At 39.9% G+C, this 27635-nt stretch overlaps 2 protein-coding genes across 2 annotated transcripts in view; one reads left to right on the forward strand and one right to left on the reverse strand.

The window, feature by feature from the left end:
• Positions 1-27635, reverse strand: part of LOC142159906 (uncharacterized) — a 543776-nt gene that overhangs the window by 498042 nt on the left and 18099 nt on the right. The window lies entirely within an intron of this gene.
• LOC142159780 (uncharacterized) overlaps positions 1-27635 on the forward strand; it is a 58129-nt gene that overhangs the window by 4729 nt on the left and 25765 nt on the right. The window contains exons 3-10 of the mRNA XM_075214495.1: positions 1167-1355; positions 1435-1558; positions 1666-1763; positions 1874-1982; positions 4987-5544; positions 5629-5694; positions 13699-13927; positions 14012-15060. Coding sequence (XP_075070596.1) covers positions 1167-1355; positions 1435-1558; positions 1666-1763; positions 1874-1982; positions 4987-5544; positions 5629-5694; positions 13699-13927; positions 14012-15060 — 2422 coding nt within the window. The remainder of the gene's footprint in view (positions 1-1166; positions 1356-1434; positions 1559-1665; positions 1764-1873; positions 1983-4986; positions 5545-5628; positions 5695-13698; positions 13928-14011; positions 15061-27635) is intronic.

The raw sequence follows: 27635 nt of genomic DNA on the forward strand, positions 1-27635 counted from the left end.
ATTATGTTCAACACTTGCTTGTTCCCTTTAAAAATATACCCCTGTAAGAGAACATTAGGCTGCTTTGCTATGTATTTCTCCAGACTTTATTCTTCAAGTAGCTTATAGGCAAGCATGGTAGATGGACCCTTACTCAGTAGATTTCTACGTGAAGGTAGATTTGACTGAACGGTAGCGGAATTTCCAGATCTGGCAATGTAAAAGAGGCCGCTAAAATACTGTTAAGATGCTACCTCATAACTGAACGGAAGATGATTCCACTTTTCAGATTTGAAAGCAAGTGTTTAAATCTATACCAGATGTTCTGAAAGTTACATTTAGACCTTAACCGAATAAAAAACTTAAAAGAATACACACAATTTTTGCAGAGCACGTTATTTCTGCAGCAAAATGATGTATAACCTAACATTAATAATAAAGATTAATAAATGCTTAATAAAGATATACAATTCTCGAACACAATTGCCATCTGACATTATCATCCGCCTGGATTGAGGATAAAATTCAGATCTGGGGCAGGCGTTTAATGGGTTAATGCCTCTATTAACAATGTTGGCTGAACTGTATTTCATACCTCCCAACATACGGGCAGCACGGTGGCTAAGTGGTTAGCACTTCTGCCTCACAGCGCTGGGGTCAGGAGTTCAATTCCCGACCATGGCCTTATCTGTGAGTAGTTTGTATCTTCTCCCCGTAGTAGGTTAATTGGCTGCTATCAAATTTGACCCTAGTCTGTGTGTGTGTGTGTGTGTGTGTTAGAGACTGTAAGCTCCAATGGGGCAGGGACTGATGTGAGTGAGTTCTCTGTACAGCGCTGTGGAATCAGTGGCGCTATATAAATTAATGATGATATTAAACACTGGGACAGCGGTGGAGATCCATTGGGATGTTCTCTCCCGGCGATGTGCCTAGCACTTAATTGCTAGACTGCCCTCTAAAGTCTTGACTGACGGGAAGAAATGATATGGTATTTACTAATGGTTTTGACTGGATAGTAGGTAATACTGTCTAGTATATGCTTAATCAAGCTTGTATATGAACACAGTGAATTCAAGTTTTTATTTTGCTTTCTGTTTTCGTACCCTTCACACTCTAACCTTTTTTTCCCTATGTGTACCCTACTTTAAAATCCCTACATGCTATTTGAATAAAGTCTAATGTTACAGAATTATACAATTGAATTGAAGTCTGGTGAACATGTGATACCCATCGGAAATCCTACTGTGTCGGGAGGCTTGAGCAGGACCCAGAGCCCCATCACGGAGCCTCCACCTCACTCACTGATACATGAGAGAAACAATGACCAGAGGATTCTAGAACTCACCAACAAGATCATTCAGCTGCTGACTGGAGAGGTGACTGCTGGGAATGGGACATTATACAGTAACACCAGGGGATGTGTCTGGGTGATGACTGTATCATTGTGTGTGTCAGGTTCCTATAAGGTGTCAGGATGTCACTGTCTATTTCTCCATGGAGGAGTGGGAGTATTTAGAAGGACACAAGGATCTGTACAAGGACGTGATGATGGAGAATCACCGGCCCCTCACATCACTGGGTAAGAGTAGAGTTTTATTTATTGTAAAGGAGAGAGCAGTTATGAGAGCTACCTTGGATACACAGATCACATATAAACTATTTATTCAGTCACTGTGCTCTCTACAGATGGCTCCAGTAACAGAAATACCCCAGACAGATGTCTGCACCCTATTTATTCACAGTATTGTAGGGATGAAAATCACAATATCCCACAGGAATATCAGGTAGGTGGAATTTAGGGTCAAAATATCAAAGTGTCTCTACACGATATGATCTGTAGAGAAGTTGTGTGGCTGTTATACACTGAGATTTTTCTAATTTGTGGGCTATTTAGGGTGAAGATCTCATTGATATTAAAGTAGAAGATATAGAAGAAGAAGAGACATATGTGAGGGGTGATCAGCAGTGTAAGGAGGAGGAAATCCCTATAGATATTAGAACAGGTGAGTAATAACCACTGAATTGAGAAAATAATCACATATTCTCCTCGTTCAGTCACTACAACAATCTCTTATTCTACACCCTCCTCTGTCAGTACAAAGTTATGAGGAAAAAAGTATCTGCCTAGCGGGGGAGTCAGGAAATATCAGCTCCTATTAGACTCCTGCTCTCCTCACATCGTATCATTGTGCTACCAGCCAAGAGATCTGACCAGTCTCATTCCCTCTTACTTTCTGGTCTCCTATATCTCAGTACAGGGAGTTTTGTCTTTTTTAATATAAATAAATGTTATACATTTGGTCAGTTGCTCAATGGTGAGAGGGTTACAGAAAAGAAGTGAGACAGAGGTAAGAAGGGGTAAGAATTTCAACATTTCCTAATTACATTGATTCATGTAGCAACATAGAGTGATTCAATAATGTGGCCTTACCCATAGTCTTCCTCTGCACTAACCCATATCAAATTACCCATAGTTGTATAACTAGCGAGGTTAAGAAAGACACAGTTGAAAACGTGCATCAAGTTCAATGTTTGCAGTCTAAGGGCTAGATTTACTAAGCTGCGGGTTTGAAAAAGTGGGGATGTTGCCTATAGCAACCAATCAGATCTCAGCTTTCATTTATTTAGTACTATCTACAAAATGACAGCTAGAATCTGATTGGTTGCTATAGGCAACATCCCCACTTTTTCAAACCCGCAGCTTAGTAAATCTAGCCCTAAGTCTGTTGATCCACATAAAAACATATTCCTATAATTTAAAAAAAAAAAATATCTCCCACTTTTTTCTTTTTTTTTTTATTCCTATTTCAGCTTATTTATGGATGAATGGATAACTATCAAATAGCACTATTCAAGTGGGTGCTTATTATCTTCCATTTTTCATATAAAGTATTTTTCACATCCACTAGACAGTCTCGTAGACTTGTAGTAGTGTGGATCTAATGGGTCTCACTATTCATCTCAAGAGAGTGGTCTCTGCTCTCTCAAGATTCTTCAACCACTTTGGTTCCATTTTATTGTATTGTATTTTAGTAAGTCTTTGTTCTTCTAACTCCTACATTGTATCCTTAATGTTTTCACATGCTGTCCAGATTCAGGAGACTTCCTACACAGTGTTCTCTAGATGGAACTAATTCCTCCGTGGTTGTATGTGACATTAACCTGTTCTCGTATACACTAGAGATGAACATTTTATGTTGGGTCCACTCTTAGACATATCCTGAACTTGTCTTCTGTTCATGCTTTGAAAAATAAATATTGTCCCATTTCTGGTTATCATAATCCCTTCAATGTCACCTCCATAGGTTTCACAATGCTGTCTGTCCCACACTTCTCTAATAAATCATACTATTTTGTACATTTTATTATGGTTATAAATACAGAGCATTACCTCCATTAAAGTGGACACATTTGCTATATCTGTAGGAATACCAACAATATTCCCATGTTGCTTGATTTCATACTAGAATCTGTCTTGCATTTCCTAATGTGCATTAAATCTTTACATCAGACTTTTCAAGCATCATCTGACTGTATAGACATCCTGAATACTCTTACTGCCATTTAATTAACAGGAAAAGTTAAAATGAACTTGTCACATATGCTTTACATAAAAACCTAATGCGCGATGTAAGTGTACAAAAATAAATCTGAATATTTCTATGTACTCTCCACACATCATCATCATCATCTATTTATATTGCGCAGCTCTGTACAGAGAACTCATTCACATCAATCCCTGCCCCATTGGAGCTTACAATCTAAATCCCCTAACATACACACACACAGACCGAGAGAGACTAAGGGCAATTTAATAGCTGCCAATTAACCTACTAGTATGTTTTTGGAGTGTGGGAGGAAACCGGAGCACCCGGAGGAAACCCACGCAAACACAGGGATCACATACAAACTGTTGGGAATCAAACTCATGACTCCATTGCTGTGAGGCAGAAGTGCTAACCACTAAGCCACCGTGCTGCCCCAATACATGATAGGTTCTGTTTAATGTATATGATTCTTTTTCTCTTTTGCTTCATTTCTTTCATCTATTCCATCAGTTCTGCTCATTTTCTTTATTTTTTTCCTTATGTTTAGTTAACTAGGATGGAGTAAACTAGGAAAATGTGGTTGGCATCTGCCCCGTGATGATGATTTTGTTTTAACAAAAAAGATTCAACACTCTTCCTATGTATAAGCTGGGGAGTCATATCTCTAGTGGGTGGAGGAACAATATTTTTCAGCTATTAAAAACCTTAAGATTCACTAATATTAAACAAAACTTAATACAAAGTACTTATAAGGTAGTTTTTTGCCCTCACTTCACCTCTGTGTGCTGCAAATGTGAAGCAGTTGGGGGTATAGGATATATAAGGGGGGGAGTTGCAAGGAGTCAGTTCATTTCTGGAGAGTCAATTTGTTCCTTAATTTATAGTAAGCTGTGTCTCAATCCTACCCTTATTACCAAGTCGCCTCTCTTGGCAGAACTTGTCCAAAACAATAAAAAGCAAGCTTGCAATGAATTAACATTATGAGCAGCGAGTGGTCCATGGCATCAAGTTGGCATTTTGGTAATCTTTCTGTCAATAATATCATCGTCCAAATTAAAGATATCTGGTCTAATGAACACGTGAATAGTTTAATTGATGACCCTTTACTCAAATTTAGAGAGTTATGAGATTCATGGAAGATGACGCAAGGATTAGACTACCTTTTGTCCATTCAACTTCAATATGTAGACGAGAAATGGCCAATACAGTTCTGGCAGCCAAACGGCTGGGCAGCTGGGATGGGTGGAGGGGGGGTGACTCATTCATGACCTTAAAATATACCTACATCTTAATTTTCTCACTTCCCCTTCTTTCCTCCACTCCTCTCTTTTCATTCCATTCATTAATTACTAATTATTTATAAATGGTTAATTTTTAAGCATTGTTAATGAAAAGTTAGGAAGAAAAAGAGGCTAATGGAAACATTCAAATTTCCATACATTTATTTTATACCTGGCAGATGGACACGAAATCCAGAATACCTTGGCGGAACGTCTCATTTTATCTCCAGATTGTAAACTAGAAGATAATGATATCAGACCACATTCTCCAGAAGAAAATACCAATACCCCAAATATATATCCAATATATCACACTGCATATATGTCATCTGATTCCTCTAATCATCAGGAATTTACTCCTGACAACTCCGATATTGTTATACAGAGTACAGTTGATAGGGGTGATAAAATATTTCAATGTCCCGATTGTGGCAAATGTTTTCCCCAGAATGCAAAACGTATCAGACATCAACTAATTCACACGGTTGAAAAGCCATTTCCATGTTCTGATTGTGGCAAATGTTTTACACAGAAATCAGATCTTGTCAATCATCAGAGAAATCACACAGGTGAGAAGCCATTTCTATGTTCTGACTGTGGGAAATGTTTTACAAGGAAATCAATTCTTGTTGATCATCAGAGAATTCACACAGGCGAGAAACCATTTTCATGTTCTGAATGTGGGAAATGTTTTACACAAAAATCGGTTCTGGTTAAACATCAGAGAATTCACACAGGTGAGAAGCCATTTCTATGTTTTGAATGTGGAAGATGTTTTACGCGGAAATCAATTCTTGTTGATCATCAACGAATTCACACAGGTGAGAAGCCTTTTCCATGTTCGGAGTGTGGGAAATGTTTTGCGCACAAATCGGTGCTTGTAAAGCATCAGAAAAATCACACACATTTACACAGGTGAAAACCTGCTGGAATATTTCTAATTGGAAAGAGTTCTCCCTTCACCAGTCCGAGATCCTTTGTATTTTGCATATATGATACTGGATTACTGTACTGTCTGCACTGTATCCTGTTTCTATAGCCTCCAGCTTTTAAAGCAACATGTTTGAAATAATAAAAAAAAAAACCCATACAAGCTACTTTATCACATACAAATGTGGAAATGGAAAGCCTCATCTATTGTAATAAATATATACAACCTATATGAAGTCTAATGCCTGATTTATGTTGACATTATCCTGAATCATTGTCTTATGCTGCAATCTGGCAACAACTTAATCTCTTGACTGATTTCTACCTCCAAGTCTTTTTCTTGCTCAGACTTTACTTTGTAGATTGGTTGTCCATACACTGAGTTCTTCACTAGTAATTGAACAGCTCCTAATGTTCTTCATTGGTTTCTAGCGACCAACTGCTGCAGGCTTTACAAATGGATGTAAACACTATGGGCCTGCTTCAGAGTAGAATGTAAGCATAACTTGCGAGTGATAAAGTTGAATGCAAGTATATGCGTATGTACACCCTCTTTCTAGTTAAATATGTGTCCGGGTGGTCTGAATGAGTAGCAGATGCATCTGCTCAACAACATACACACCCATCAGACACATACGTCCAAACTTGTACAAAAACCTGTTATTTTGTCACAAGCAATTGAGGAATTTAAATGATGCAGTAATGTACATTGAGGAGACCATGACAGAACACAGATTACATACAACATGAAATAGAAGGTAAAGATGGCCCTGGCCAAGTGAGCTTACAATCTAAGAGGTGTGGGAATGTGAGAACTTGGGATTTTGCATCTACGGGGAACCACACCAGAAGATGGAGGGATGTAATACAAAGAGATGTTCTCCCATCGGTATACACTGAGGTGTTTGACATTGTAGGCAAAATGCTGACGGTTTGGTAACGTGCAACGGAGTACAAGAGTTTGTAGGCACTGCCTTGCCAGCTCGTACTGTGTACTGGGGTACACGAATGTGTTGGCACTGGATGAACAGCGTGTAGCGTGTGTTAGGAGCTGCCACGTTAATCGCAACGGCTCACACTAATACGCATACCTTCTGCCTTGGAGCCGCCACACTATTTGTGGCGGCTCACACTGCTTCTTCTGTCAGCAGCTGGGACAGATTGCAGTCAGTACTGTGCGGGTGAGGCTTGCCTCCTATAAAACCCACTGATTGGACCTCGTTAGTTTAGATGGCAGGGAGGGCTTAGCATTGCCTCTTGCCTGCTGTGTTGCTGATATCTTATTCTACTGTATTACCTGTTGCCCGACCCTGCTTTTTTCTGGATTTTCCTTGTCTTCTGCCTGTCTCGACCCCTGGCTTTGTTCTTTGGACTTTCCTTGCTCGCTGACCGCCCTGACCTTTTTGCATGATCTTGACATTCCTGTTCGCTGTCTGCACTTGACCATTTGCGTCGGTACTGGTTAATCTGTGTATACCGTCTGCTGTACTACCAGCTTTCATGATCCAATGCTACCTGGTTGTGGGAGATCTACATACATGTGGAAGATCTGATGGCATGTAAGGGGCATGTGAGGAGGTCTGATGGGCATATAAGGGGCATGTGAGGAGGTCTGATGGGCATATAAGGAGGTCTGATGGGCATATAAGGGACATGTGGGGAGGTCTAACTTGCATGTGGAAAGGTATAATGGCATGTAGTGAGGTCTGATGAGCATATAAAGGACATGTGGTGAGGTCTAATGGGCATGTAAAGAACATATGGGGAGGTCTGATGTGCATGTGGGGGTGTCTGATGGCATGCAAGGGACATGTGGTGAGGACTGATGGCATGTAAGGGGCATGTGTGGCAGTCTGATGGAATGTATGAGGAATGTCTGTAGATCTGATGGAATGTGGGGAGACTGATAGGCATGTAATGGCCATGTTGTGAAATCTGGTTGCAGGCTTGGAGGTCTGATTTGCATGTGGAGAGGTATAAAGGAATGTGGGGAGAGCTGATGGCAGGTGGATACAGCAGTGAGGTAAGAGCTGTGCTGATTTGATGATTATTCTGAATTAATGTACCTCTTTCGTACTATACCCTATATTGTTCCCAAAAGGTATATGGACCTCCTCTATAAGTTAATCATATCTTATGTCTGGAAACAAAAATGTCTCTTCCTGGCTTATCAGCATATGACCCTCTCTAAGTACCAGGGCGATTAACTTTCCCAAATCTAGCCCTTTATCAAGACTCTTGCATATTATCCCACCTCAGGGATTGGTCCCTCCCATCTAACACTAACACATGGGTAGACCAGGATCCTACCCGACCTACCCTCTGATAGACCTGCCGTGGACTCCTAGGAATGCTCGCCCACTCCCTACATCTCTCTTCCTCTCCATTTCGGATTCTCTGCAGATTTGCAGATCATCTCAAGGCGCTTTCTAATCTCATCCCGGGGCTTAACCTTTCTACCTGGCTCTCAAAGGGACTGACCTCTCTTAAGGACTTTTATGCTCAGTATCTTTTCCTCCCTTTTGCCCTCAATCAAGAAAGTTTTGCCATCCCTATTAAAGATATGTTTAAAAATTCGCCACTGGAAAGGATCAGCCTCTTAGACCCCTCACTCCTTGTCCTTACTTCCGGCCTAAATGCTGGACAGGATGACGAAAGGCTCCAACAAAGGAGGGATAACCTTCTGGTACCAATATCTCCAATCTCTCAGCATACCTTCTAAGGCCTCCTCCCAATTACATTGGGAATCGGACCTTAATCATTCCTTCTCGTCCCAGTAATGGGAAACTATTTACACTACTTCGCATCGTATGTCTAAGTGTATCAACCACATTGAGATACACGTTAAATTAGTTAACAGGCCTTCCACCAGCCAGGCTCCATGTCATCTGGCCCTCCCAAATGTTATTAGAGTCAATGCGCTCAAACAGCTCATGTATTTCATGTCTTTTCTGATGTTGACTGAACTCAAAAAGGATTTGGTGATATCCATTACTATACCTGCCAAAAAGGAAGGATGGGTCCCAGTATAGAGATAGCTACACTTAAAAATAGACAGGCTGCAATTATGCCCCACATGTCTCACTCCATTATGGAAGCTGCAGTGGGAAGTTCTGTTTCGAGTAAGGAAACAGATGGACACAAATCCGCGCATGGTCTACACAGGTAATTGTTACGCTGACAGTCAGCACACAAAGTCACAGAACTAGTAGGCGGATGTCTTCACCTTTAGCAGCCGCCTTTCCTATAGAGCATTATACGCTCACCGGTACTCAGATGCCCCCAGGACTTATCTCCAGATGTAGTGTGAGTTTGTGATACTAAACCGTAGCGGCAGGCCAGGAGGCAGCGTAGAAGGCAGCGAATGGTCAAACGAAAGCCAAGGTCAGGGGTCACTTGCAAGCAGAAATAAATGGGAAACATGCCAAAGGTCGGGGTCACGAGCAATATAGCGGGGTCCAAGGCACAAGCAAAATGAATCAGGGTCACAGGCAAAGAGGCAAATCCAAGGTTCAGGCAGGGGTCATACACGGCAAAAACAATCCAAACAGGTATACACCAACAGCACAGAGCAGGTAGCAGGCAGAAAAACTGGAAGCTATAACCGGCAGGGAGGCTAAGCCCTCCCTGCCTTAAATACTAAGTGTGACCAATCAGAGCCTAGCTCTGAAATGCCCCCAGCCTATGCCTAATGAATATTTAATTAATAATCAGCCCACAGGCTGGTTTATATAGCTGCGCACGCGCCCGGCTGCTCTCCGTTGCTGGGACGCGGCGCTATCTGCTTCAGCGTCCCGAATGTTGCCTAGGCAACGGCTGGGACGAGCCCCGGAAGTGACTTCCCACTCGTCGTAGCGACGGCCGGGACGCATGTGAGAGAGTCGCGGCGGCTGGGCACCGCCGCGGCTCATAACAGTAATATGGCCTTCTCCACCCATGGACTACTCTAGTCCTGCCATCCTTCTGAAATGTCACCTATACTCCAGGAGATTCAGGAGGCACTTGTAGTATACAAGACAGAAGGAGGGAAAAGCAAAGAAGGGATCTTCTTCTCTTCAATCCACAGGGATCTTCTTCTCTTCAATCCACAGGGATCTTCGTCTTCTTATTCTTTATTCGATAGCCATTTTCTTCTCATTAGTCCACATGCATCATCTTCTCTTTAGTATTCAAATAATCCTTGGAAAGAAAATAATTAACCACTTAGTACACAGATAGACTTGCTCCGCAAGGAGCCGTAACACACATGGCATGCCTGGTAGCACCTGTGTGTATATCAGGACAGCCCAAGCAGCACTGCCAGCAAAGGGACAGCGACCAGGGAGGGAAACCATGGAGCAGGAGCCTCTAAAGTAAGAGGGTAGCGGTATAGAAGGTCTCCAGGTGTGAATCCCCTTTACAGGAGCTTCCGCATCCTCCCTGCACTGAGCGAGAAGATCGTCCTCTGGAGCTGAGCTGGAGAAATCTGTGCCCCATATTCCCAGAGGGGGCTGTCCATGGATGGCTGCGGGCACCACTTGTCACCTCTGTACTGCGGGATGGAGAACACACTCACCCCTAAGAGAGCGGAAGTCTCCACTGTGTTACAGAGGAGTAGCCTGGCTGTATAAGTATGGCGGTAATCCAGGATAGAGCCGTATAGATATTATATATTATTAGTATAAGGTATATGGGCTGTATAAGTATTACAGTAATGTGGGATATAACAGTATATGTAATATATATTATTAGTATAAGGTATTTGGGCTGTATAAGTATTACAGTAATGTGGGATATAACAGTATAGGTAATATATGTTATTAGTATAAGGTATCTGGGCTGTATAAGTATTACAGTAATGTGGGATATAACAGTATATGTAATATATATTATTAGTATAAGGTATTTGGGCTGTATAAGTATTACAGTAATGTGGGATATAACAGTATAGGTAATATATATTATTAGTATAAGGTATTTGGGCTGTATAAGTATTACAGTAATGTGGGATATAACAGTATATGTAATATATATTATTAGTATAAGGTATTTGGGCTGTATAAGTATTACAGTAATGTGGGATATAACAGTATATGTAATATATATTATTAGTATAAGGTATTTGGGCTGTATAAGTATTACAGTAATGTGGGATAAAACAGTATAGATAATATATATTATTAGTATAAGGTATTTGGGCTGTATAAGCAGGGCCGCCATCAGGGGGGTACAGGGGGTACCAGCGTATGGGGCCCGGGCTCACCAGGGGGCCCGCTCTCCTCTAATCCCGGCGTCCTCACTGCTGCATTGATCCTGGCTGTCACTGACATTCAGGCAGCTTTCAAACACCATCGCAGGGGAATGATCGTTCCAACCCTGCTATCATGTGATCCGCTCCCCTCTCCCTGTCAGCTGACCTCACACTGAAGTTCCTGCCGATGATATTGGAAGAAGCAACAGAGAGGCTGCAGCCTGCAGGAATCAACATGTAGGTAAGTATTTTTTATTTTAAAACAGATAGAGGTACTTAATGGAGGGATAGAGACAGCTAGGAGTTACACAGAGAGAACTGGCTTAAGGGCTGAGCACACAAAGGGAGATTTATTGTTCATATGCAAACCCAGGACAGACTAAGACACCACTTCCATCTGTTAGTGAGGTTATTTCTGGGTTCCTGTATGTACACCACTGAAAAATCATCCACACCACTGCCTGATACATGTGTCATTATTAATCAGAAGTGTAGTTATCCAGAGGGTCGGGTGTGAGAGTAGTTTATAAGTGATTCATACTGTATACTGAATTAACACAATTAGAGTAAGGTACATTACTGTGATCAGCCACCTATACCAGTTAGAAACTGCATGATAATATCTGAATTTTGTAGTAATTATGTTATTAGAGTTATTTGCCTGTTACTGTGATTTACATTGTATGCTCCTACTCCAATCTTCAACTAACCTGTGTGTATTACATTGTTGTCTAAGTTTGCATCCATTTATCTGCTATTTTACTCAAGCCACTGCACCTCTGCTTATTAACAACCATGCTGTGGTAGTTTGCTCCTATTTACAGGGTGTGTGGGTCGACGTCTGTATATATACACGCAAATTGACCATACCCCCCAACCCTACCTCTTTGTCAATCAGGCCAGGGGGTGTGACCACTCCTGATATTCAAGCTTATACCCATAATCCAAGCACAATAAATCTCTTTGCATTTTATATTCCACTTCATTTTACATCCATATAAACCCATTATCACTAATAGGAGATAGATATATATATATATCATACACTTTTGCTCGGTTTTACAGGTTTCATGTGTTTGTATCAGGGGATGACAGTTTTGGGAGAAAGGTGCTTTCTGAGCTTACTCACTCGTGATGGCGGCTTTGGGATGTCCCCAATGTACCTAGTGTCCCCCAAATGGATGTAGGAGAAAATTGAATTTTGTATACTTGCGTAAAATACGTTTCTCTTAGTCATTGGGGGACACTGGGTGCCCACCCTTAAGTCACGTTTCTATGCTAATAGCTGGAATAGCAATGACAACTATGGAACCTGGATTTTTTTGTTGTTTGTTTTTTAATTCCATACACACAGGTCTCTCCTAATAAAAGTAAAACTCCAGTGAATGTGTGAAACATATCTCATTGTTTATGAGTAAAGATAAAATAGTGATTAACTAAATTGTGCCAATATGACTGTCAATAGTTTGGTATACACATTTTGAATGTCAATTATTTTAACTGTCGACATTTCATACTCGTCCCCACCAGGGGATGTGTCTGGGTGATGACTGTATCATTATGTGTGTCAGGTTCCTATAAGGTGTGAGGATGTCACTGTCTATTTCTCCATGGAGGAGTGGGAGTATTTAGAAGGACACAAGGGTCTGTACAAGGACGTGATGATTGAGAATCACCGGCTCCTCACATCACTGGGTAAGAGAAGATTTAGCTACCAAACATTTGGTCCTATTGAGAATTCGTAGATATAAATTTTTTAGTGTGTTTGTCCAGACCCTCAATGATAAACACAGAAGGAAAGACCAGAGGTAAATGTATCAAAATGAGATTCTAACCAATGGCCACTAATCAGAGCCTAAGGGTGACCCTCTCCTATTGTCTGAAGCCCCTGGGATTCCTCTTGATACTATCATGAGTAGTGGTGATGAAACACTATAATGGCTTCTGTGTAAGAGCGGTAGAGGGGAGGACGAGGTGATGATGCTAACGAGTAATTCTGTAGAGTTTGGAAGGTCCCTGGATGCTGTGGTGTGGGGGCCATGGCTTTTTTATGGTTAAAGCTGAAAGCCACAATCACTGAGAATAATAATACACAATGAATAGACAATGGGGATTTATGCTTTAATTATTTTTTTTCACAGAATTAATAGTGATGGTAAATAAACATTTCATAAAGCTAACCACCATTCATTATTCCTAACAGAACTACATAAAGATCCAACTGCTCTTATTAAGGAGGAATCAGACTCGTGTGAAGGAGGAAATCTCACTGACATTTCTGCATGGACAGATCATACACAATATACATCTACTCGTATTATGGAGGATCCTGTATCATGTGAAGAACGAGAACAAAGTTTTAATAACTGCAGCTATATTAGTTGCCATGTGAATAGTCGCAATGTAGACAAATCTTGGTCTTGTTCTGAATGTGGGAAGTGTTTTACTACGAAAGGAAACTTTCTCGTACATCAGAGGATTCACGCAGGAGAGAAACCATATTCTTGCTCTCAATGTGGAAAATCATTTACTAGTAAATCACATTGTAATACACATCAGAAAATTCACTCAGGAAAAAAAACATATTCTTGCTCTGAATGTGGAAAATGTTTTACAAGGAATTGGAAACTTTTTAGCCATCAGATATGTCACACAGTAAGTAAGAAACCTATACCATACTCCTGCCTAGAGTGTGGTAAATGTTTTTCCTGTAAATCATATCTTGATCAACATCAGAGAATTCATACAGGAGAGAAACCATATTCTTGCTCTGAGTGTTGTAAATGTTTTTCCTTTAAATCAAATCTTGTTGAACATCAGAGAATTCATACAGGAGAAAAACCATATTCTTGCTCTGAGTGTGATAAATGTTTTTCTTTTAAATCAACTTTTGTTGAACATCAGAGAATTCATACAGGAGAGAAGCCTTATTCTTGCTCTGCTTGTGGAAAATGTTTTAGGTGTACTTCTGAACATATTAGACATCGGAGAAGTCACACTGCAGATAAATCATTGTCTTGCTCTGAATGTGGAAAATGTTTTAGTCAGGAATCAAGCCTTGTTAAACATCAGAGAATTCATACAGGAGTGAAACCATATTCTTGCTCTGAGTGTGGTAAATGTTTTTCCTGTAAATCATATCTTGTTGAACATCAGAGAATGCATACAGGAGAGAAACCATATTCTTGCTCTGCATGTGGGAAATCATTTAAACATAAATCAGATTGCAATAAACATCAGAAAATTCACACAGGAGAAAAACCATATTCTTGCTCTGAATGTGGGAAATGTTTTAATCAGGAAGCAAACCTTGTTACACATCATAGAATTCATACAGGAGAGAAACCATATTCTTGCTCTGAGTGTGATAAATGTTTTTCATGTAAATCATATCTTGTTGAACATCAGAGAATTCATACAGGAGAGAAACCATATTCTTGCTCTGAATTTGGGAAATCATTTAAACATAAATCAGTTTGCAATAAACATCAGAAAAGTCACACCGGAGAAAAACCATATTCTTGCTCTGAATGTGGGAAATCATTTAATAGTAAAACAGATTGCAATAAACATCAGAACATTCACACAGGAGAAAAACCATATTTTTGCTCTGAATGTGGGAAATCATTTAATAGTAAATCAGTTTGCAATAAACATCAGAGAATTCACACGGGAGAAAAACCATATTCTTGTTCTGAATGTGGGAAATCATTTAATAGTAAATCAGACTGCTATAGACATCAGACAATTCACTCAGGAGAGAAACCATATTCTTGCTCAGAGTGTGGTAAATGTTTTTCCTATAAATCTTATCTTGTTAAACATCAGAGAATTCATACAGGAAAGAAACCATTTTCTTGCTCTGAATGTGGGAAATCATTTAATAGTAAATCAGTTTGCAATAAACATCAGAAAATTCACACAGGAGACAAACCATATTCTTGCTCCAAGTGTGGTAAATGTTTTTCCTCTAAATCAAATCTTGGTATACATCAGAGAGTTCATACAGGAGAGAAACCATATTCTTGCTCAGTGTGTCGTAAATGTTTTTCCTCTAAATCATATCTTCTTACACATCAGAAAATTCACACAGGTGAAAAACCATCATCTTGATCTGAGTGTGGTTAAGTTTTTAAAAAGAAATATAACTTTTATGTGCATCAGAGATTTCACACAAGAGAGAAACCATATTCGTGCTCTGAATGTGGGAAAGCTTTTACAAATAAAGTATCCTTAATTAAACATCAGAGAAGTCATAAGTGAGAGGCCATACATTTGCTTAAAGTGTGGGAAAAGTTTAAACCAGAAAATAAACTTTTTTCTACAGCAGAAAATTCACACCGAGTATACCAATATTTGTGTTGTGAGTTGGAGAAATGTTTATGCAGAAAATGAAGCTTTGTTCAAAGTGCATCAAAATGTGGGAAATGGTTTACTAGTAATGCACTTTCCTTTGCATCACACCAGAGAGAAACGGTAGCCTTTCTCTGTTACGGGAATGTTTTGAGAGTTAAATCTCTCCCGACAGCTATAGTTCTATTTATGATGTTGCTTTTTAGAAATCCTAAACCTAAAATTCCAGTTGCTTTGAGATTGGGTTGCCAAAATATTTGCAGAGCTATGTACAGGTTTCTGTACCCTGACAGATCTTGAGATGTTTAACATTACAATTATGTTTGCTGTGCAGCTGAGTATAAGCTATTCTGTCATCAACCATTTCCTTACTGATTACAGTGTCCTGTGTGTTGGAAAGTTTCTCCCCTCACAATCGCCACTTTTTGTAAACTTTTCTGCTGAAACTTTTAAAAATGTATTTGTAAATGCCATAGTTTGGGTTTAGTTATCCTTTAAGTGCAGACCATATATATGTCATATAATTAATAAAATGATGCAGTAAAACAGTAGTACAGACTGATGGTGCATTAAACATAAGATATTTAGGGGAGTTGGGAGGGGGTTTATTAAAATGCCCTCACTGTAGTAAAGGTACAGTGGGTACTGGGACACATGAAGGACTATTTTATGGAAGGTAAGTACACAGCCATGGCTGGAGTTGGATGGCGTGCAGGAAAAATTGTTCAGACAGCTCCACACTTTGCACAGGATGGTGTAGGGGGCCGCCCTTTTGGACTGTGGCCATCTTGGTGATGGGGAGAGTGCTATCACTGTACAGCACCTCCTTGGCAGGGCTTCTCTCATAGAGGCAGGGCTGCCAGAAATACACAACAGCTCTTTAAACAGTCGGGCTGTTTCCGTCACTTCTGCTCTGAACTTTGTGTATGCTTAGCAGCCACAGTTAGCTTATCTGGGTACTGCAGCTTTGCTCTATACTTTGCATCTGTTTTGTAGTCCACTTTCAGCTTGCCATTGTGCACTGTTGGTGTCCACTCTATCTCCCTGTATATCCAATGTTGGGTGGACAAGTTCAGGATGGAGTCCATGAGGACAGTAATCTAAAGCAGGGAGCAAGGTGAGTCCATGGTGTGTATTGTTGCATATTCAATCTTGGAAGGAACACCAGTGTCTCACCAGATTCAATGTATGGTCCCAACATTTTCAGTGTGGACTATGCGTTTCAGCTTGTATTCAGTGCCAAGGTGTTAGGCCTTTGTCCTTTTTTTTTAATTAGGTCTGCAGTATATCTCTGCTACCAGAAGTGCTGCTGTTATATTTGGACAGTTTCTCTTTGCCTGCAAGGGGGTAAACCCTTGTCATCTGATCTGGATCATGATCACCTGTGGCTGGCCTTTTAAACTGGCATTTTCCCACAAACTGCTGCCAGTTTGTTTCTGTTGCTGGTCTCTCTGAAAATCCTGTTTGGATCCTGAATTCTCCCTGGCATTTGACTCCTGCTTTGTTGTTATGTTTTGCACCTCTTTTTGCGACCAAGTCCCCCCTTCTTTTGCCCTTGCTCCTGCTTACTTCCTGGTATATTGCGACCCTTCCGGCTCCTGACCCCTGACTTGCCTTACTCTCCTTTTTGCCTGATTCTCCCATGGATTATCTAGTGCCTCGTGTCTTCTGGCTAACCTGGTAATCCAGTCTCCTTGTTCCTGCACTTCATCTGTTATACCTGGACACCAGTCTTTCCTGCTCCAGCTAACCTGGTTTTCCTGATGTCTGTATTTGCATCACAACTATTGGGTATCCAGCATCTGCAGTTTCCAAGCTAAACCTGGTATTCTGGTTTCCTGTTATCTGTGTTATCAATCTCATCGAACTCTGCATTTGCTACCTGCTGTTTCTATGGTCTTATGCTAGCTGTTTAACCATTGACTGCACCTAGTTATACCTGTGTGATCCATGTTCAGTAATAAAGACATTCTGTTTACACTACCACAACTGTCTATAGTATTCATACTGGGAATCCTTAACACAAGGGTGTTACCAGGATCAGGGAAGAGATGGTTGTCCTTCAAGGATCCAGGGGGTTGTCTGTCAATCTTACCTAAGAGATCTGCAGATGAAGGTGAGGCATTCACCTACCTTGCAGCAGGATCATGTCCAGGAGAAGACCCAGACCTTCGAATTTCGAACCTGCAGAGGTGTTCTTGACAGATGAAGAAATTCCTCTCTTTAAAGAGGCTCATGAAGACCCTGTTAGAGCACAGATTGGTGTCTGTTTACTTTTGTTTAAATGTCCTCCGCACAGATGGTCTCCTCCTTTAAGGTGATGCACTTTGCATGGTTCCACTCGAGTGAGTTTCAGATCGAGCCTATGAAATGAATTTCACCATCATCAGCTGGGCAAGTCATCTGTCTCTAAGGGTGCGCTCATCTGGTGGTTGAAAGCTGACTCCCCCGATAGGTGGTGACATTTCTCCTTGGAATATAGACACTTGTATACAGATACAAAGCTGGGAGTCTGGAACTCTTCAGTGCATCTCCAGGGTTTTGGGAATTCTGATCAGTTTTCAATGCCCTAGTCAGCACACGCCACTCTGATGGGAAAGGGCTGTTGAAATGCAATCGGATTATGATATTGCAGGGGCATACCTATGAGGTAGGAACCAAGAGTGTCCTCGTCATAAGGAACCCGCAGGAACTTGTGATGAGTGCAACATTCCAGCCATTGTGGCAGTATTCCCTCTATGGGTGGAGTACGTGGACACATTTTTTCTCATGGACATTTTCAGTTGTGGCATCTGCCTCTAAGATCAGACCTGCTAGGTCAGGTGTTTTTTCTTCTCCAGACTTTATTGGCTGGCTTTCACGGTGCACCTCTTGATGTCATGGTCCTTAAGGCCTAGGGCTTCCCTGACAGTGTGGGTCAGATGATGCTCTGGGCTAGAAAACAAGTTTTGACCAGGAATTTTCTCATGGTGTGGAAGTCGTATACCTCCTGGTGTGAATGGAAGGGGTTTCCTATCTTTTCTTTTCAGTTTTGCCTAATTCTCTCCTATCTGGATGGTGCTTTGAGATTTAGTTCCTTGAAAGTCCAGGTGCCTGCATTATTGGGTTTCCTTTGTGAAAACTAGTATTTTTAATGGAACTACAGCCTTTCAGAGAGCGATACACGTGCAGTCTCCATACATCATCCCAGTCGCACTTTGGATCTTATCCTGGTGCTGACAGTCGTGCAGCATATTGGATTCTGAGTCCAATAGGAGACACTGGACGACCACACTTTATGCTCTTTGTTCATTTCTTGATCTCCTTGTTAAAGTTCTTGTTTCAGTTGTTTGTTGTTCTCTCCTCTCCCTTTTGTACTGTAGCTCTGGTTCTGTTCTCAGAGCTTTGGTAGAAAAAAATCTGAAATGTCCATCTTGCCACTGGGGTATAGAGGAGGAGGAGGAGCTTAAGTTTTGGCTTTTGAAAAGTGCCCAGGCACCTGTTACCACACTTTATACCACAAGCTTATCCAATGTCCCCCATTTAAGGATTAAATGTTAGTACAAACTTAACACTCCTCCATATAGTAACATTAGACTAACTTGTCACCTAGACCACTCAACTGCTTCCCTTCAGTGTCAAACCCCCTATGCTGTGGTTCTGCTTTCCATTTCGTCCATGAATGTGAACTTAACCAAGAAAACAGCCCTCCCTGAGACCTGCTAGTTATTGTATGTTTAATACAGGGAAAGCATCTCAGTAAATGTCCTCTTAACTGTTTTGTGCTCTTATCTGTCAGAAAAACAGCCTTGTGAATCCTTAACAATTATATACCTGTATTAAACTGGTCTATATGACATGTAATCTGCATGGAAAACCTGATCAATAATAAAGAATATAAATAAACACATTTGTAATTTACTTACACATCATAATTCATGTAGGTGATAAACCCTGTTCTTAAATACTTGTGCAGAATGTGGGAAATGTTTTACCTGTAGTTCAGCAATTTTTAGATATCAGAGATTGCACATATTTGTGCTTCTAATGAGAAATGTTCTGTGAACAATCCCAAACTATGTACACATAAGAAAATCCACAGATAGAAAATGTGTTTGTTATTATAGAGATATAGCTTAATGTCAAAGGTTTTCTCTGTCAAATATCGATACATTGAATAAAACTTTACATGTAAGTTGATTCATTTGCTATTCCTGATATCATTTAGGTGAGAAAAGCAACTTGTGGCATATCAGTGTATATGTTATATGCTGTATATGGTTGGTTGTACAAAACTTCTTGCAAAGTTGTTCTCTATCTTTGGATAGTGTAACGGGACAGTACATCATATGACTGATGGTATAAAATATGAAGTAGAAGATATATATAGGGACAGATTTAAAATAAAAAGTAAGTGCGTTTGTACATTGTAAAGATGCATCTTGTTGCAAAATTGATGCACTGTGCATAACTTTAGTCTGTATTTTGAGTTGTTCGTATCTTACACTTACGGCCCCTAGCACTTGAAGAGGCGGTTTAGGTGCATTAACGTACAAGTGCAGTACAGTAAGGATGTGGAGTCACAAATGGAGCACGCCCTTTGAGTTATGTAGATCTTGACATTCATTAGGTAGAAGATGTACATTTTGCACCTACACAAAGTAGATGCAAGTTCTGAAGGTGGTTGTCCCCTCTTTGCTCCAGACGCTTCAATACAACTCAAAATACAGCAGTGGACATGCAAGTGTGCATGTGTTGTGTGTCTAAGTTTATATGCCAACAGGTCATCTTTATGCTTAGCAATAAAACAGACTAATATAGATTCTCTCTTTGAATTTGTCCTTATTAGCTAATGACGCTGAGCTGTGTAGGGTTATTAGCACAGAGCAAGATAGTGTCTTGGTACAAGGAAAAGATTTAGACAAAATTGCACACTAAGCAGTGAAATGGCAGATGAAATATAGTACAGATAAATACTGTATAAGGTTATATATATCAGCTGTAGTGATAATTTTGCTACTTACTGTTACAATACCTGAGCTCCCTTCAGCTGTGTACCCAGGGACTAATGGAGACATCTCCCTCCCCCGATCCAAATTACAGGTCTGTGCTTTAGCCTTCTGTCCCTGCCACCAGTACCTTAATTATTTTCTAACCCAGGCATATATTTCAATGAAGAATATTTATTTTAGGAACAATTAGGCAATCACACTGTAACATAACATTGAAGGGGAAAGAGACACCACACATAGCATACTCACTGAGCCAATCTCTGGGGTATCCTTGTGTATAGTCAGATTGATCGAGAGTTTGCTAACTCCTACTACTAGCAAGGCAGTGGCCCTGTTCAAGTGTCACCCCAGGTATGGCAGAGACACAGCGTCACCAGGCTCGGAGAACTTGACTATGAAGAAAGTGGATATTGGATTCCCCACATTCCTCTCTGACAATTCTACCAGAAATGTTTGCCCTCAACCTGCGCTGATTCAAAAGTATTCAAGTAACCTTTGGTCTCTGGGCACCACTCTTTTATCCCTATTCAGTTCCCACATTAGTAGGTTCTGGGTAAAGGGGGCTGCTTTCTCTGTTGACCAAAAAAAAAGAAACTATACAGCTAGGTCTGTAAATATTTGGACAGTGACATAATTTTCAGAATTCTTGCTCTGTACACCACCACAGTGGATGTGTAATTAAACAATGGACGTGCAATTGAAGGGCAGAGCTTTAAGTGAAGGGATTGAACAAAAATATATGAAACATCTAGGAATTGCAACCATTTTTATACACAGTCCCTTATGTTCAGGGTCTCAGATGGAATTGAACAAATTAACATATTCATAAATAATAAGTTAATTTTTAATACTTTGTCACAAATTCTTTGCAGGCAATGACTACCTGAAGTCTGGAACCCATGGACATCACCAAATGCTGGGTTTCCTCCCTTGTTATGCTTTGCCAGGTCTTTACTGCGTTGTTTTTTTGTCTTCAAGTGAAATGCAGTCTAGATCGGGTTGAGATCAGGTGATTGACTCGGCCATTACAGTATATTCCACTTCTTGGCCTTAAAAATCTCCTGGGTTTCCTTCACAGTAAGTTTTGGGTCATTGTCCATCTGTACTGTGAAACACCATCCAATCAACGTTGCTGAATCTGAAGATACAATATATAACTACACATCAGAATTCATCCGACTGCTTCTGTCTTCACATCATAAGCTCTAGTGACTCAGTGCCATTGGAAGCCATACATGTCCATGTCATGACACTGTGAAGGAAATAATAGAAGCTGAAAATAAAATAGATACTTGAAGGTAAGATAATGGTAGAAATAAATTTTTATAATATCCATATATTTAAATGTACTGTAGACACGAACTTATATCTGCTAGTGTCCCTTTAAGAACTGAAATGTTGAAATAGTTGAACATATGCTTCTTCCTGTTATATGACTGTATGTATTGTGATTAACCATTAATGTCTTTCATGTTTATCTACCTCATAGATGCTATATGCATAAGATATGCATTAATTTGAATATGTTAGGGTTATAGAAGGTTCAGACTCATAATTAAGTATTTTTTGGCTCTAGATATGATATTTAGAATAGTCAACAGATGTCCAGTGTTTAGGAAAAGTATTTCTGAATAGGCAATAAAATAAATTATTTTGTAATTGTAGAATTTATATGTTCCTGAGTACAAGGTCACCATCTTGTACCAATGCATGCTTTGTTCACTATTAAACTTGTATTGTTTTGCTAAGTACCAGCCCAAATGGGCTATATAAACTGAAATGTATGTTCGTATTGCTATGTCTAGTCTAGTATGAACTAGACATCCGTGTGTGCACACAATAAAGAAGGATTTGCTTTTCATCTAACTCTGCGTCTAGAAATATTATTTCCCTATCAACACTGCTTCCACCGTGTTTTACAGATCATGTGGTATGCTTTGGATCATGAGCCATTCCAAGCCTTCTCCATACTTTTTTCTTACCATCCCTCTAGTACAGGGTGATCTTAGTTTCATCTGTCCAAAGAATGTGGTGAATTCCTCTGTATTTGCTCTTGTGAAGTCTTCTCTTTATGGTAATCGTGGATAATTTTAACAAAAGAAAAAATAATAAATGGTAAACTTAGCGCAAGTCTCCAGCTGCCCCCTACTTTTAAACTCTAATCCACAAAAAGGAGTAAACATAAACATACAATCAAACATATATAAAACGAAAGTTTGGCACTCGTGACATATATAACAAACAGAAATAGTCCAAGCAAAGTCTTAATAATCCTGGACCGAGAAGCGTCACCTGCGGAGATTCGACTAACTATTCACCGATGAATCCAACTGTCCTTATATGTCCTCAAAGTTCATGAAACAATAGCTTGGTTCCAATAGATAATACTTCTCTTATTACCACGTTTGTTTCATTATATCCTTTAATCTGCACTATGATGGATCTCTCTTTCTTTTCATGTCTTGTGGCGTGGTAATAAGAGAAGTATTATCTAGTGGATAATATTAACCCTAGCTACTTAAGAGTATTCTTCACTTGGCTGGATGTTGTGAAGGAGTTGCTCTTTACCATGGAAAGGATCCTGCAATCATCCACCATTGTTGTCTTCCGTGGACCTCCCGGCCTTTTTGTGACGCTGAGCTCACCAGTGCGTTCTTTTTTTCTCAAAGTACCAGACTGTGGATTTGGCCACTCCTAAGGTTCCTGCTATCTCTGATGAATTTTTTTATTTTGTTTTTGCAGCCTAAGATTGGCGTCTTTCAATTGCATCGAGATCTCCTTTGAACGCATATTGTGTGTTCACAGCAACAGCTTCCAAATGCAAATGCCGCACTTGAAATCAACTCCAGACTTTTTCCCTACTTAATTGATAAAGAAATAGCAAAGCAATATGCCACACTTGTCCATGAACCAGCTTTTGCATCAACTGTCCAAATACTTTTGGTTCGTTAAATAAGAGAGATCTACATATTATACAGCTCTAAATCCTAAACCCATCCTCCAATTTGGGTGTGAATACCCTCAAATTAAAGCTGATAGTCTGCACTTTAGGCCCCTATTATTATATTACTGTAACTTGAATATGTTTTGTTAAACAGCTAAAATAATAAATATTGTGTTAGTGTCCAAATATGTATGGACCTAACTATATATAATGCAAATTGCTTAAAAGATATTTGTGGTAGGGTAAAGGAGATGGAAAATTTTACAAGGTCAATACTGTATATATTTATTTATTGTGACAGTAACCAAGAACCAAGTCTCTACACTAATACCTGTTTCACAACAGGAAAGGGTCTTCCTCAAGCTGTTGGAAGCACACAATTTTCTAGAATGTCATTGTATATTAATACAGCATTAAGATTTAGCTTCCCAGGAACTATTCCAATGAAAACAGACCCATCCATTATTCCTCTTCCACTAAACGTTATGGTTGGCAGTAAGCATTGGGATAGGAAGTGTTCTACTGGCATCTGCCAAACCCAGATTCTTCCGTCATAATGTCAGATGGTGACGTGTGATCTGTCAGTGCAGAGAACGCATTTGCACTGCTCCAGAGTCCAATGGCGGTGTGCTTTACAGCACTCCAGTTAATGTTTGGACATGGTGATCTAATTCTTGTGTGCAGCTGCTCTGCTATAGAAACCCAATCTATGGAAGTACTGATGGGGAGAAGTGGGGGCAGCAGTGGTCTAGAAGTGTAGTAGTATGGAAGCACTGATGGGGAGAAGTGGGGGCAGCAGTGGTCTAGAGTGCTTAAATCAAACTTTCTGCAACTTTTGAGCACTCCATACACCCAGTCAGGGTAACCAAGCCCGAAAGTCACGGAAGGCTTAAGTCGTGGGACACTCCCATGTAAACCTCTGTACTAAAAGGACACTGTAGCAAGAAGTGGGCCATTGTCTTCACCTCCCCATGACATTCCTCCCGTGGGCAACCATGATCAGACACCTCTATACTTCAGCATCCCCTTAATGTAGAGCCTCCAGTGAAACACCAAGTCTCTTTTGGAGACTCACCCTCGGTGGGTAGCTGGCTTTTGAATTTGGGTGCACCCCTTTCTCAACGCATGGTTGGATGGAGGTCCCATACAAAATCTTCGAGTAAAGCATAGATACCTCCTAGTCTCTATGGTTCAGGGTTTGAAGACGACAGGGAAATGGCAGATCGAAGTGGATGAAGCAAAAAACTCCTCTAGGAGGGTGCTGAAAAGGAGGATTTTGCAAATTCACTTTGATGTGCCCCTGTTACTAAAGGATTGCCCAGGTGATATGTGCTCGAAGGGTCTATCTTTGGTGAATTCCAGGCGGATTCCTCCTAAGTTTAGAGATCTCACTTGGCTTGCATTTCACTGAGAGCTCTACGTAAGGGGAACCTGAAGCATAGCGGTGCGATGATCGTAGTTGTCCACGGGAGGAATGTTATGGGGAGGTGGAGACAATGAATCACTTCTTGCTCAGTGTCTTTTTAATATAGAGGCGCGTTCCAGTAATCAGGCAAAGGTCAAGGCAACAAGCGTAAAAGCAAAGTTCAGTATTAAGGCAGAGGTCAGAGTAACAAGCGAGCAGGCAAGGTCCAGTATTCAGGCAGAAGTCACAATGGCAGTCAGTCAATTAAAGCAAGAATACACAGGAACAACCTGGAGCACGTTGGTGGCCCAACGGCATTTAACCCTTACAAAACTACTGCTACTTATCCAAAATGATGAAAATGCTATCTGTGCCCACTTTGCCACCTGATTTCATACCCAAAATGTTGCTGGGCCTGGATGCTGCGAGTTGGAGTAGACCCTGGCGGGGGATGAGACCTCCCTAGGTAGTAGCTAACATCTGGCAGTCTCTTGATTTTTGGCTATCAATCTTATTCTTTCACTTAGATCTTTTGTAGCTATCCTTTTTTTTTTTTTAGTAAGGTTTACATACACTTAAAGTTTGTTTTCATTTTCTGACAGTAAAGCGTGTATGGGTGGTATTATACATTGTTGTTAGGGTTGTTGTAGTTAAGAGTATTGTATTAGGGAAATTTGTTTATTTGATGTATATAGTTATCTTATTTGTGAAGTGATGCAGTAGTTTTTGTGGAGGGATTGTAGGAGAATTGGGCGTTATAGTAATGTGAAGTTTCGTTCCTATAGGTCCTTTTTACCCTTTGATGTTGTATATAGAGGTTGCAAATTGTTGCAATTTTTTATAAAAAAAACATCAACCCTTGTGAAACTATAGCTACTTATTCAAAATGATGAAAATGCTATCTGTGCCCACTTTGCCACCTGATTTCATACCCAAAATGTTGTTCGGACAGGCAAAAAACAAGTGGTTTGCATGTAACTGACCACCCTCTGTTGAGTCCCACTATTAAATCGGTGGCCCAACGGCATTTAACTCTTGCAAAAAGGTTAAATGCCTCACCTGGAAAATGTCACACCACTTACTGTATGCGCGTTCCAAATGACTTCCGGTCTGTGCATTGCAAAGGGGGAAAATCAACAACAACATAGCCAAAAATCAACAGAGCTGGCAAAAAAGGGGAGTTTCCATTTAAATGAGGGCTGTAGCTTCTCCATACAGCTATAGTTCACAATGTTGTTTCAGCTTTTCACACCATGAGTGTACTGTGGTATACTATATACTTGGTTTCAGGTGTTCTATCTCTTAGGAAATTGTCACTGTTGAATAAACTGATGGCTGCGAGTTCCAGAAGCAATCTCTCTATCCCTACTGATTACATAATCCACTGATTGTTTTATTATCTCACAGAATTATGCATTGATTACATGAAAGTCCATTTCATATCTATCGTTAGTTCATAGCACTTTATATGGGAAACGTGGCTTTCATTAACAGAGATTATCAGCCTCTCTGTTATACCTACTTGCCCACTCCTTGGAATGTTTGGGGGGGGGGCTCCCGAATTCCAGGTAGGTCTCCCGCACTCCCAGGAGAGAAGGCAATTTTTCTGTATCCTGCCCGCTTCCTAGTGGGCAGTCCCTCTGTTCTGATCCGTTCACTAAAGGACAGAGCTGAACATATAATACCTAGATTGTTCGCTTATTACTTCACATTTTGATTAATTCATTTCATGAAGATTCCGTATATCTGTATTTCTGCTGTAGTTATCACCACTCATTCATCGTTTTATGTATATACAGGTTTTGGAACTGCATTAACAGAGGTTCACAGTCTCTCTACAGTTGTTCTTTCAGGGGGTCTCTGTTTGTAATTGATGCTCACCTTGACCAATAAATAATATTGTTACTTAATGTACATACAGTTTCTAATTTCAAAACAGTTTCACATATTGCAACCTTTATCATGATATAATATAGGTGATTCTCCCACATCTTATCATTAAAAATATGTTTTAATGATTTAAACATCTGAAAATACAATGTAAAACAATTTTAAATATGTTCCCACCTTTCTTGCGTAAATTTATTTTGTAGATTGGTTTCACACTGTACATTCAATTTTTGGGGAGTTTTGGCCAACAATATACAATTATTGCAGAAGGTGCTACCCGTCAGCTGGTTTTCTTTGTACGCCTTGTTAGTAACAGCCAACTGTATGTTTGTTTGCCAAGGAGATTTTTTTTTTTCTAATCATTTTTTTATTGAAGGAGTTCAGATTTTCACAAAATAAAAACAGCACAATTATGTATGAAAACGATCATAGGTTTCTAAACAAAGCATGTAAGGATTGTTAATACAGTACCAACATTGTGAATGTGTGGATACATTATACCTTGTATAAAAAAAAATAGAATTTAAGCCTACGATGAAGATTATTGTAAACACTATATAACAGCTGTAATAATTGATAACGGATAATAAAGATTATATTTATCAACAAAAATTAGAGGAGTAATTCTTATACAATTGCATATAGAGACACAAAGTGCAGGGATACCAGAAGGAGAAATATAAGCTTGGTTTGACTATTATAGCCTCGCGGTCATTTTTTACACTCACTCATTCCTAAATCTGCATTCTAATATAAGAATTTTTTGTTATAAAACATACTGAAAGTATGTTTTTTGTGTGTATATATATATATATGTATATATATGTATATATATATATATATATATATATATATATATATATATATAAAGTTAACCCGTGCATGATACTCATGCATTCTAGTCAAATCAAGCTACTAACGGTGTTAAAAAGGTTCTTGTCATGCATTTGGGCCTAGCCCAGGCCTCCTCAGGGGAAAAGCGTTACTTCCCGATGCAAGCGCCCTTTTTTAACATGGTTTTGTCCACATGTCACCACCTCATCATTTTTCTCCATCACCTCATCCTTCATCTTCATCGCCACATC

This window comes from Mixophyes fleayi, chromosome 6, assembly GCF_038048845.1.
Source record: "Mixophyes fleayi isolate aMixFle1 chromosome 6, aMixFle1.hap1, whole genome shotgun sequence".
Lineage (NCBI taxonomy): Eukaryota > Metazoa > Chordata > Amphibia > Anura > Limnodynastidae > Mixophyes > Mixophyes fleayi.